The sequence below is a fragment of the Pecten maximus genome, chromosome 12 (assembly GCF_902652985.1).
Source record: "Pecten maximus chromosome 12, xPecMax1.1, whole genome shotgun sequence".
Lineage (NCBI taxonomy): Eukaryota > Metazoa > Mollusca > Bivalvia > Pectinida > Pectinidae > Pecten > Pecten maximus.
The window spans coordinates 11,257,735-11,270,721 of NC_047026.1; the positions used below are offsets into that span (position 1 = coordinate 11,257,735).

General features: G+C 33.3%; 1 protein-coding gene across 4 annotated transcripts; it reads left to right on the forward strand.

Annotated features, from left to right (window-relative positions):
* Window positions 1–1,354: 1,354 nt before the first annotated feature.
* On the forward strand, window positions 1,355–12,978 carry LOC117339335. 4 transcript variants are annotated; one of them, XM_033900867.1, is made up of 5 exons: window positions 1,355–1,492; window positions 7,866–7,949; window positions 8,425–8,744; window positions 10,833–10,857; window positions 12,871–12,978. In XM_033900867.1, the coding sequence occupies exons 2-5, from the start codon at window positions 7,877–7,879 to the stop codon at window positions 12,912–12,914; spliced, it is 462 nt and encodes a 153-aa protein (XP_033756758.1). In that variant the 5' UTR covers window positions 1,355–1,492; window positions 7,866–7,876; the 3' UTR covers window positions 12,915–12,978. The 4 variants fall into 4 exon arrangements, with proteins under 4 accessions (XP_033756758.1, XP_033756761.1, XP_033756760.1 ...); XM_033900870.1 differs by lacking the exon at window positions 10,833–10,857 and adding an exon at window positions 9,339–9,350 and having other exon boundaries at window positions 1,368–1,492; window positions 12,871–12,973; XM_033900868.1 differs by having other exon boundaries at window positions 1,472–1,496.
* Window positions 12,979–12,987: the final 9 nt, after the last annotated feature.

The following is a 12,987-nucleotide window of genomic DNA, read 5'->3' on the forward strand; positions in this document are numbered from 1 at the left end:
GGTATTCACAAATAATGAATGGCAAAATTTTTGGATTTTTCCAAAACATACAGACTTTTGATGAGGCTATGATGTGTTTTAACACAGTTATTAAATAAAATTGAATGTTTATCTCGAAACTTTCCCATACCTTTTCAGCGTGGTGTTTTGTTCTCGTTTCATCAACAACAGGGCCACTATCATATAGTATAGAAGCTATATCTCTATATCTATAACAAAGACAAATTATGATCGATTTGAAACAATAATAAAATGCCTTCTGTTATGTTATGCAATGCCAAAAGTTCTACGTCATTTTCACCCTCCAAAATTTTGAGCTTCTAATTTTTTCTTTTAGATTCGAAGTGAATAAATATTTTTAAAATTGCATCCCGAGTAACTCCTATCGTACGCTAACACTGTATTTTGTTGGTAATTTTCGGTCTTGTAAACAAACATTTTCAGAACGCTGTTATAACGACCATTTTTTAAATTAGATATATCTCTATACCGTAGATGGCAGATGGTATATTTTTGAGTGAAACACAGGGCGATGTAGTATCTTTAAATCTGCAGCCAGGGTTCCTGTCCTGGGCGGATATACATGTGAAACTGATTCGTCCAAGAGAAGGTTTTTTTTTGTTTTCATTTTGTAATACAGATGTTTTTACGAGGGCGTTGTGCCGTCATGGTTTGTTGAAAAGCATATACACTCGAATGGTTTATTGACCATAAGTACATGGGTATTAACCAATAACAGCCTAATAAATCTAAAAGACCTGAGTATCGCCCATGGATGTTCCCATTAGTTTGGCCTCTCCATATAGGTGTTTTCTGTAAATTCTAACTTCATTATGATATACTAGGAGGATAACTCAAAGTTTCCAATTTATCTGTTGTTTCAGGGTTGTCAAGTTCGTTCGAGTTACTAATAAAAAAAGCCTTTGTCAGCGCGCTAACGGCTTTGTTCCTCCAGGGATTCGGATAAAACTTCAGACACCTAAGGACCGTAATAGCTAGCGGGGGCGGGTTTGGGACATACATTGCTAGCAATACTCAGTATGCTTGTATTTTTATCCTTTCAAACGAATTAAGATCAATCGAAAGTCCTCAATTAATAAAATAATCGAATAATCAATTAGCATTTATATACACAATGTATAAAGGTTTTTCCCTGCCAATTGATGTGGAACTAAAGGAACGGAAGCAATATTAAAACTCGTTTATCGTTTAACGTTTTACTAGTCATCGTGCATGGTAAACTACCATGTAAAGCAGCTCATTGTGCGTTGTATGCTATGTTACACGTCACTTACGTAGAAAAGGTATGTTGTACCGTAATGTAAAGGAAGAAAAAGCGCCCATTAACGTGTTATGATGGCTGGGAGCTGTCGTCTGCTATGACAAGTGTAGCATCGTTTGTAAGCAGGCCTATTCACCTCTTGACAGGTGAACCCTCCGGCGCCACTGCCGAGGAGATTTTAGAAACAAAAGATCGAGACACACATAAGAGGTAAGTCGGTATTTTTATCGTATTTTCTTCTGTTTCTCTTTAAAATTGATATTTTAAGTGCATGTTTAAATTTCTACATTACTATCTTCCAACTAAGTGAATATATTTATTTGTTTTTCTGTTTTTAATAATATAATCTGACAGAACAGCTCGTTTGAACAAGGCGACCGAGTATGGCCGTGTGTCAATGTTCCTATTCCAGAATACCGTGAGCTACTCAAATTTATCAAACAAAAACTGCTGACCAAGATTTATTCTAAGGCCATACTCTCTGTTATTAATCATTTAGGTGTTACGTTTTCATTATAATTATGTTAACATCTACACTGTGTGCTACCATAAATAATATGGCTGACTTATCAACATAGAAATAACATTTACTGCTATTGCAGTACATCCGATCCCCGTTATTCTGGTCAAATTCTTTCAGGAGCAAAAAAGGTTATATATGTATTTGTAGCATATCATCACATATGGTATAAGTACTTAATTTTGCCAAGCAGTATAAGTTTATGTGTTTGTTTTCAATGGTACCTATGGTATTAACTAGCTAACGATTGATGTCGATAAACGCTAGCTCGTTGAGACAGGTGATGGCTGACATGTATACATATACATGCATTGGTATTTCAGGTAGTTGTTTTCATTCATTTGATTAATAGCACGGTAAATATGCACTTAGCGGTGTTTTGAAAAAAAAAAAAAAAATCTTTTTATCAGAAATTATGAAATGTACTGGATTATTGGTCTTCTGCACAACCCCATGCAGATTTTGACATTTCTTTTGAGTTTTGACCTATTTTAAGTTCTATGGTCGCCTCCTACATACAATCTTTGTATGTCCACTATGGGACGTTATGATATCACTGACGAGGCCTAGAAGGACGGAACAGTTGTGTGATTCAGTTGGATTCATTTTTGGCTCTGCGATATCTAAACCCCCAATTTGTTTTGTATGATGATAATGTTTGTCATCTTTTCTACAATTTTTAAGGCTCATTGATCTAATTTTCTATTAAAGATTAATAAAAATAGCATATTTATGTTTACATGGTTATCAAAAACGCAACAATCTGGTTAAGTAACTCTAATCTAGACAGAATACATTTTTCAGAATGATTTTATTGAACAATCATAAACGATATTGGAAAACAAACAAATGGCTATATAAACATTTTCCCCAACTTAGGCCAGGTATTTGTTTTGGACACAAGACATGGGGAAAATGAAATTGCATCATACAGATGGTTAATTCTTCTCGGGTATATGATGCTAGGTGTTGATAGTGGGAAAATGGAGAATACAGTAGAAGATATAGTTTATGATGAACATATTCAGGCATACAATAATATTACGTCCGAGAAGAACAGGTTCACCATGTCAATTAGTAGAGATTAATGTTTTCAATTACTAAAAAAGTATATTATTGTACGGAGGAAATGCAAAAATTACCCCATCAGCCACCATAGGATTGGACAAAAGATACACAAGGAAATGTCACAAAACAAATTTAGTAATATGTGTCACTGGTGTATAGGGGATATAGGACTGTACCAAACAGCTGTTTTAGTCCTCATGACGTGTCAGTGATGCTATAGGGGTCAAAGGTGTGGACATCTAGAAAGGGACGTCAGCTTAGATCAAAGCATACCTATTGACATGAACTTTGAAAACTGTAACAGGTCATACCAACTTGGTACTGACTAGTAAACGTAGGGAACGAGGGAAACGTATATACTGTGTGATGTATATGTATGTTATATTGTAAAGACAGTTCCAATAAGCTAAGTTTGTCAAATTACATCTTAGAAGGATTGTTCAAAAGATAAACAAGATATTAACACCTTTCACTACCGTGTAGAGTCAGATACAATATAGCAAAATAAAAATTGGATGAAAACAATAAATAAAGATAAATAAAAAAAAGATAAATAAATTAATAAAAAAAAATAAAATAAAATAAATAAATAACAGCAATAAAAGATGATAAGGATAAAACGAATTAACTTCATCTTACAACTGTTTCTTCCCACGAGGACTCCACATGGATTTTAAGGGACTAGAATATTGATACCTAGGAGGTGAAGAAGGAAATAAATAGGTTGTATAAATCTTGATGGAAAGATTGATAAATTGATATTGAGAATATCAAAATAAGCATGCATTTTAATTATTGTTGATGCATTCATAACTTCACACACAATATAATCTTAGTTAACCAGTATTATTTATATATAAACATGTACTTTAAGTTTTCTTTATATCCATTACTGTATAATATAAAATGTTCTTGTGCTCTTTCTTTCGTGGTTTGGAGCTTTTGAATTATTTGGTGGGTATAAATTTTGGTGGCACCGGCAACAATAATATACCAATTATACATACAACTATGATATAACAATCATACACACAACAAAAATATACCAATTATACAAAGAAAAATATTCGTTGTATTTATATTCGTGGTTCCTTGGCAACAGCGAGAACATCAAAAGTTTATACACAACAAATAATACATTTTATACAGTATTGAAAATTATGGACATTATTGAAATCATGGGTTTATTGTACCTCCATATCAACATTTGATATTTCTTTGGGTCCTAGAAAAGACAGTTTTATCACGCAGTAAATTCATTTGGCTCTACTGTATCTATATCTCAGTCTGACTTGAAAAGTGTTGATATCTTATGTGTGCATTGGACAATGCTTTTAACCCACCACTAACCCACATCCTCAATCGCAATCCCTACCCCATTCCCTATTTTGTCTAGGTTTTCAAGGAACTTAATATAACATGATGCGATGTGCTTATTGCCTTACATAGTTATAGTTATTTTCCAGTACAGGAGCAGAATAAGTTCCTCTACACTGGACTTTATAAGTATTCTACAATTTATGTTTGAAGTTTATTTATAGTTATGGCTGCATTATTATTATACAAAATTTCCTGATTTTTCCAAATTTCATCAAATCTATTTTTGAAGGTGTTTATATTTTTAGCAGTTATAACAGGATTCGGAAGCAATTCCAATGGCGAAGGTTTTGCTTCTCAGCGTAGTCATTGATTGCTGCGGAAATAGCATCTTTGAGTTTCCTCGGCCGCTGCGCCGTTTTGCCACTTCTTTCCATAGTTTTATAAAACCGAAGGATTCTTTGTCATATATACCGCTTAACATTTTTTAAAGTTCGAGCATATCTCCTCTCACCCGTCCGTACGATACTGTTGGAAGTTTTAATTTCCTAAGCCTTTCTGTATATGATAGGTCGCTCATTCCTGGTAAACATTTGGTTGCTCTTCGTTGTACTGCCTCTTATCTATCAATATCGTTTACCTTCCACGAAGCCAAAACAGAACTAGCGTAGTCCAACTGTGATCATACCAAACTTTTGTAAAGCAAAGGAAACGTTTTATTATCCATGAAACTAAATGTTCTTAAAAGTCCAAAATATTGGTTAGCCTTATTAACTTTCTCACTGATCTTTCAAAGATAAGCTCTGTATCTACCGTTACGCCAATATCCTTTCACTTGTCTGATTTTCCTAGTAATTTGTATGATGTATTGTATTTCATGTAGATGTATCGTATATAACATTGTAATGAAATATATACTATACTGGTATAACACATTTATCATGATTAGATAAAGGGACAATGACATTTTATGATTTTGATAATTTTGTCACGAACAACTGATAAAATGTTTAAGCCACTAATCACTAATCGTTTAGTGGATGTCATCTTTTCTTTAACATGACAGTTAAATGGATATAGCATGTCGCCCTATATGCCAAATGGAAATGTCAGTTAAAATGTGGTTCTCTTCATAAATATTAACATGAAAAATATACAATAAAACGTCTTGTCATAATTTACTGATGTATTCGTATATCGTTTTTTGGTTTTAAACAAATAATTAATTTATGAAACGTCTGTAAGGTATTAAAAACGCATATCCGCGTGGTGGTCCACATTGAAATCCTAACGGAAATGGTGACGACCGGTATTTGTAATAATTACTCTTTAGACATACTAATGCTGTTTTGTCCTGGTATGATTCGTCAGTGATGTAAGGGACATCATACAGCTGTTTTGTTCTTGTAGGACACGTCAGGGATGTTAGGGATATCATATAGCTGTTTTGTTCTTCTGTATCTCATCAGTGATGTTAGTGACATCAAACAGATGTTTTGTCCTTCTGTGTCTCGTCAGTGATGCTAGGGACATCATACAGCTGTTTTATTCTTCTGTGTCTCGTCAGTGATTATAGGGGCATCATACAGCTGTTTTGTCCTTGTATGACTCGTCATTGATATTAGGGACATCATACAGATGTTTTATCCTTCTGTGTCTCGTCAGTGATGATACGGACATCATACAGTTGTTTTGTTCTTTTAGGACTCGTCAGTGATGATAAGGAAATCATACGTCTGTTTTATCCTTCTATGACTCGTCGATGATGCTAGTTACATCATACAGCTGTCTTATTACAAAAATATATTTGCAATACCTTTATTTAAAATGACATACTTAGCTATAATATTCTGTCTGATATTCTTCAGCTATCACTAAGTTCCTATTTAGATATGTTACTCACTCGTGTGTATTTGGTACAACCCTTTGGGATTCCTCTGTGGTAAGCCCTGCTGGTAGCTTAATGCCCCAAGTTTCGCCGTTACCCTTTAACGTCTCATTTCTTATGAAAGTCATTATAGGTTCAGAATATACACATGTATGATAATAAAATATCCAAAATATACCTAATTGATTAATTTACCTCGTTAGTGTATCGTCCGTTCTAAGAATGACCATTTTATGATCACTTTTATATTCCTATGTTCGTTTCTTGATTTCTACACTTTAATTTCCGACATCAGACTTGCCTAAAAGGACAAAACAGCTGTATGACGTATTATTTACGAGTCATAGAAGGGCAAAGACAGCTGTATTATGTTGCTAGCATCACTGACGGGCCCTAAAAGGTCAAAACAGCTCTTCGATGTCCCTATAATCACTTACTAGTCCTAGAAGGACAACACAAATAAATGATGTCCCTGACATCACTGACGAGTCCTAAAAGGACAAAACAGCTGTATGCTGTCCCTAGCATCAATGATGAGTCCAAAAAGGACAAAACCGCTGTATGCTGTCCTTGGCATCACTGACGGGTGTCCCAAGCATCACTGACGAACCCTAAAGGATGTGATGTTTAACGATTATTCTAAGCAGTTGCATGTCTGTTTTACAGTCCTATGAATTAAATACATATAAATAAAACGACATGCCACCACTAGCGTGAATTGGACAATTTGACCTGCCTATATTAAAACAAGCCTATACATTTCCCTTTTTACTGGTGTCTATGTATACTGCTTTGCTAATGTACAATTGAGGTAATGTAAATTGTTAATATAAATGTTAATTTTACTATAGATGCTAATTTTAATTAATTGTTTTGTATAATTAATATGTAAGCCATAACGAGTTAACAAATCACAGAAATGAATATTGTGTAGATCACTAGGTCACGTGCTATCTGGAGTGTAACTAGTCTGTCCACAAAGATGATTGATGGCACATTAAATGACATACACTTCCTTTTAACCTTTTTACCTGTTGATCCCTGTCGTGTAGAATCTTATAAACAGTTGCCCGAGTTACGTCTCTTGTTTAACTAAACACTTTCCCCCCAAAAGTACGCACTGCGGCTTTCTTTAACCATTATCGTCACAGAAACAATACAATCTGGTAATGGTATTTAGTTGGCAGGTTATAAACAAAATTAATCTTTTAAAAAATGTATCAAAACACGTATCATAACAAGCCCAAAGCCAAGCACAATTCAATGCAATGGTTTGTGGTTTTAAGTGCTAATTGCAAGATGCAAAAGGACATGTACATTTTTCATTCCCGTCAAAGTTGTCGTAAAATTTCTTCTGTGTCATATTTGTACTAACAATTGCAGATAAAGACAACGATTAGTTGGCGGAAAACAATCGTCCATATCTCCTTTATTACGGACAAAATGTTACAATGAAAAATGTAAGGTATCTGTTAAATTCATTTATTCACCTTGAGAGTCTTTTCACTGGAAACTAAAAAATATATTTTTAACGTGACAACCCTAGATTATGTCTTTCTTTGGCTTTAAGATTATTACTCAAGTTCGACAGATACCATACATATATGTCTGAAAGCTCCGATATGAATATTTTGTCAAACTTCCTATAATCCGTTATGTATTCAACGTTATTTGATGTTAAAAATATAGGAAATAACCATTGAAATGAAAAGTAAATTCAAAACCACCGATACCGTCATACTTCAACATGATAAAAATACCTGTATCTATTTTCTGTTTTATTTTTCCAGATTTGAACACCATGAGACTAACCCATTCATCCCTAACATGGCTGGCATTAGCAGCAGTTACCTTGGTAGTGGTAGAAGCACAGAGTAAGTTATCAATTTCTGATGGGAAACGTTTATTACAGAACCAAACCAAACATGAATTATTAAATATCACAATTACAAAAAGTTTCAGGGGGAATAAAACAAATTATCTAAAGATGTTTTAAAACAAGTTTAAGTTACGTTTCAAACTATGTCCAGAGATTTCGGTAAGTGATATCAGAGTTTGAAAATTTAAGCAAGTGTCCGTTAAAAAGTGCCGTTTTCAAAGAACAATTAAGTGATTTATGTAGATGTTAAGTATAGATTTACGAAGACTATCAGTTAAGATAGTAAACTATGGATATATTCTGACATTATAAAGTATCGATTTAGTATTCGAAATGTGTTTTAGACTACACATAAACGTAATCTACAAATCATTATCCACTTCTTTAATGATTTGTAGTGCTGATATTTTACCAAATTTGATAATACATTGTACATACATTTATACTTACTTCAATTTGTCTTTTTTCAGGGGAATGCATCAAATATCTCAGTAGTGCGGAGGGCTTATTTAAAAAGCCATTCTATATGAAGTCCCATTACCAAAATTCTATGATTACCAATGTGACATTGATCGAACGTCATTCTTACTACAAATGTGAGCCAGCTGAGGATAAGTATGGTATCGACAGTACTGGGAAGGAATGGTGGGTGTTCAGGGGGTGTGGAGGAGTGTTCGACATTGAGGAGTGTACAGAGGGAGGCTCGCTCCAACTCAAGGTCAAGGAGGAAATACCTGCCGAACAGAGAGATATGGAAAAGAAAACCATGCAGGAATTTGGAGTTTTACAGGTGTGAAAATCACAATTCCTTTAATACATATACTTCTGTTGAAGAAAGAGAGAAAACTATTGGTCATTTTCCGATTATTATTATTAGGATTCTATAAATGATATATAAGTAACTAGACTCTTTAAATACATTCTTTACGCCACAGTCAAAGATCAGACTGGAATGTGGATTTTAATATCTGATTTTAATTAGGTTGCTTTGAATTTGAAATCAGTTTAAAAACAGTGAAAGTGAGAGCTGAATTAAAACTTAAAACTTTGCCATATAACTGTCTCGTCCTTCTTTGGCTTGGCAGTGATACTAGAGACGAAAGTGTAGGGGAAAATCATCGATCAATTTTTGTAACAAGACACTTAGCATTGTTAATATTGTAACATAACAATCAATTTTACTGTGTCCTGTATCTTTGTATTATCATATATTCCTGAATGATTTTACAGTATTATTGAAATGCTTATTGCTTTTTGAATCGCGAACAAAAATATCCCCTTTTCTTGTTTTATATGTTCACGTATGTATTGCCGAAATTATCTCAGAATCGTAAAAAAAAAATGAATTCACATCTAACAAATCATGGTTAACTTTAATTCCTAGCCCTGACTCACGGTAAGCTTCGGGTCCTGTCCTTATCCCTAGTTAATATAACAAATACCTATTCATATTGGCGGTCTATATTTATTTTACATAACCGTAGAACTGTCCTTCATAAATATGATTTGTTCCTTCCACCTTTCCAAACCTTTAACATACAACCACTAAATATCAATAAGTAATATCAACCTAACCATTAACAATCCTTACCTGTAATATGATGATTCTTTATAGACATAAAACAATAATATGGTCTAGTGACTAACTCCCTTGATACGTGGATCTTATTGATAAATTAATTAACTTTCTTCATTATGTTCCTGCCTCCGTTATTCTTCCACAAACATTTTTTTGATATATCTTTATTTCTTGAGGAACAATGCATACTATTCCAAGGGCCGCGATTGCCGAGTGGTTAAGGTGTTCCGACACTTTATCACTAGCCCTCCACCTCTGGGTTGCGAGTTTAAAACCTACGTGGGGCAGTTGCCAGGTACTGACTGTAGGCCGGTGGTTTTTCTCTTGGTACTCCGGCTTTCCTCCACCTCCAAAGCCTGGCACGACCTTAAATGACCCTGGCTATTAATAGGGACGTTAAACAAAACAAACCAAAAGACCAAAGGATACTATTCCTCAAATCTTAAAATTCTCATTAAGCACTCCCTTTGTTACTCGTTTTCAATTTGTAGATTGATCGGTAAAACAAAATGGCCGAATGTCCTGGATTTTGACAGTAGGAATTTGTTATCATTATTTAATTACCTGAAGGATATTTCTCAACTTGTGTAGGTTCACCTTTGTCCCTTGTTGTGCAAGTTGATTTTTGACACTGACCGGGAAGCGAAACAGTCGACAGACGACCATCTTGAATTCGTCTTTAAAAATCACTTTTTTTCCCTTGAAGTGTTTCATAGATGTTTCCGTAATTTCATGTTTATGTGACCATACATTGATCAGCACCAACATTCCTCTCAGACTTCTAGATTTGATGAAATATGACGATGCGGTCAAAGTAAATTTTCAAGTAATATGTACCCGGATCGAATATAAAGTGAATATTTTTCTAGTCTACAAACGCGTAGCAATTTCTATGACACGCATCTGATCAGAGCCAGAGAAAAAAATATTTAAGAAATTTTACCAAGCAATATTTATGTAAAACTTATCCTTGTTCACGAGTTGCTTTAGACGGCAGGATTTCAAAGGTGTTAAGAAATACCTTTAAACCTCTTAATACAAGATGTAGTAAATAGTATATGCAGTCAATTAAAGAAAAAATAAATATGAATTTGAGTGTCTTAAGATTTTATGTAAAGAGACTAAGTTAACAGTGTTTAAATGTTGATTATTTTATTGGTAAGTATTGTAGGAGATAGAACCCTGAAAAGTTTCCAACATGAAATTTTATTTTAACTTTTTGCGATTGTACGGTGTATATTGTCGAAAATAATTAAAGAAATTATTTAAAACATTATTTAAAACATGTACAAATTTCAGACAAGTGCTGAGATAAAGGATTTCGGTAAAAATGTAGTATACACATTTAGTTAGTGTGTATATTTCTTTTGTTCAACTTAAAAAAGTGTTTATATTGACTTTTTAAAAGTTGAAATATTTTATAGTGTTAGAAAGCCAAATGCTTTTTGTTAGGAAAAAATACTAGATTAGAGTTACAGTGGATGTTATGTTTCCATATCTAACCCGTATATTACGACAATAGCGTACTAACATTTTAACTGAAGTTTTCAATGTTAATTAAAGAAATTATAATATCATAACGGAAACCCCTATAACGGAGACGATTACAAAATACGATATCATTGTGTTATTATAAATGGTAGATACCTCCAAAGTTTCCTGTTGATACATGTGTGTGTGTTTGTATGTATGTATCATGTTTAATTTGATTGCACAAGAATTTACGCAGTGGATTTGGCATTAGGTAAAGCCAACTTTTAAATAATTCCGGTATGGAACAGTCATTGAAAAACAAGCACATTAACCGTATCTCCCTGACTCATCAAACAAAGTATAAATAATGAAGCGAATCTGCCAGTTTCAGTTATGTATTCTCATATACATTGTAATGGATATAAAATTGTTCTCGTTTTAATCACGATCATGACGACCGTATCGAAAGGTTTTTGCATTAAAAATATCGTGGGAAATGATAGGGTTTATGAGCTGATTGGTAAGATTTGATCTTGAGTCGTAAAAAATGGACATACAAGGGATTAAAGGCTACAAGTACATTTTGGGGATAATGATAATGTAGTAGGTCAGAATTTTAGGTTGCTTGTTAAATTTCTAAGCTGACAATTTATGATATAGTTCGAAAATTCGGCATCTGTTTTATGAATTTGTTTTTAATATTCTTCTTTCGTGACAACTGCTATACATATGTTTTGTTTAATATACTTTATGTGGATGAGATTTAAAGCATGCATGCTACTGATAAGAAAACACCACTTATTAAATAGGAAGTATGTGGACAATATACGATAAAACTTCGCTTGCAAATATATGTATTGTTACCTACTCAAAATTATTGTAGATTACGGTAAGCGTTGTTACTTCCATGGCGGGTTAATTTCGCGATTTCGATATGTAAACTCTACGCGAGAGAGTAATTTTCGCGATCGATCCACCGATTTGTACTTCGAGATCAGGTAAATTGATATAAAAATAATACGCGCGGGGGAATTTTTTTGCGATCTAAAGGACTCCGCATAATTAGAGTGAATTTCCCTCTCGCGTAAATTCCTTCGTTACAGTATGTGAATTAGAGAATATAGTTAAATATAGAATTAATATATTACAATAACTTGTTACTTTATATATTACTAATATTTTTTTTTTAGTTGGGAAGCTGGTTTACTACTTGATATATATCGTCATTAGATTGTGTAACAATGCATGCCTTATACAATGCCCATATATTCCAACAATTCTTTATTCAATAAAGACAATAATATCAGAGTATTGTGAATCGAGCTATACTAAATAATTACATGAGACATACTTTCCAGAGGTAGAAAGGTTTTTACTCGTTGTATTAAAATTAATACGAACCTCTTTTGCGAATATCTAAAATTTTACAATAATAGAAAAGTTTGATGAAAAATAATGTTTCTATCCAAGAAAACTCACTTCGACTCTCATATATTGTATGAACGTCATAATTGAGAAACCCGTATTTCTATCCCTCTATGAAGTCGTTGATGTTTACAACAGGTCATTGTGTTAATTTTACTATTTTCTCTATTATCTTCTCTATCTGTTAGATTCCTTGTTTTAGTCCTTGATTGCTGTATTGCAGAATGGAATTGGAATTAATATACACTATATATATTTTACTATTATCTTGTTGCTAATAATCATTTTCGCTCATTTATTAAACGACTTATATCTTTTTAATTATAAATTCCATAATAATTTTATTTCAACAATATGAAAAAGTTTTCAACACCTTATTTTATGATAAGTTGATATTGTAAATCTCCATTACCTAATAATCTATTTTCGTTTGTTTCAGAGGGAAGTCACCAACTTCTGATTCTTCAAGACGGGGATGAATAGTATTCTGTTGCATGCTATGCCAAATTATGTATACCAACAATAAAGGGAAGAAAGTTGAACAGCATTGTATCTT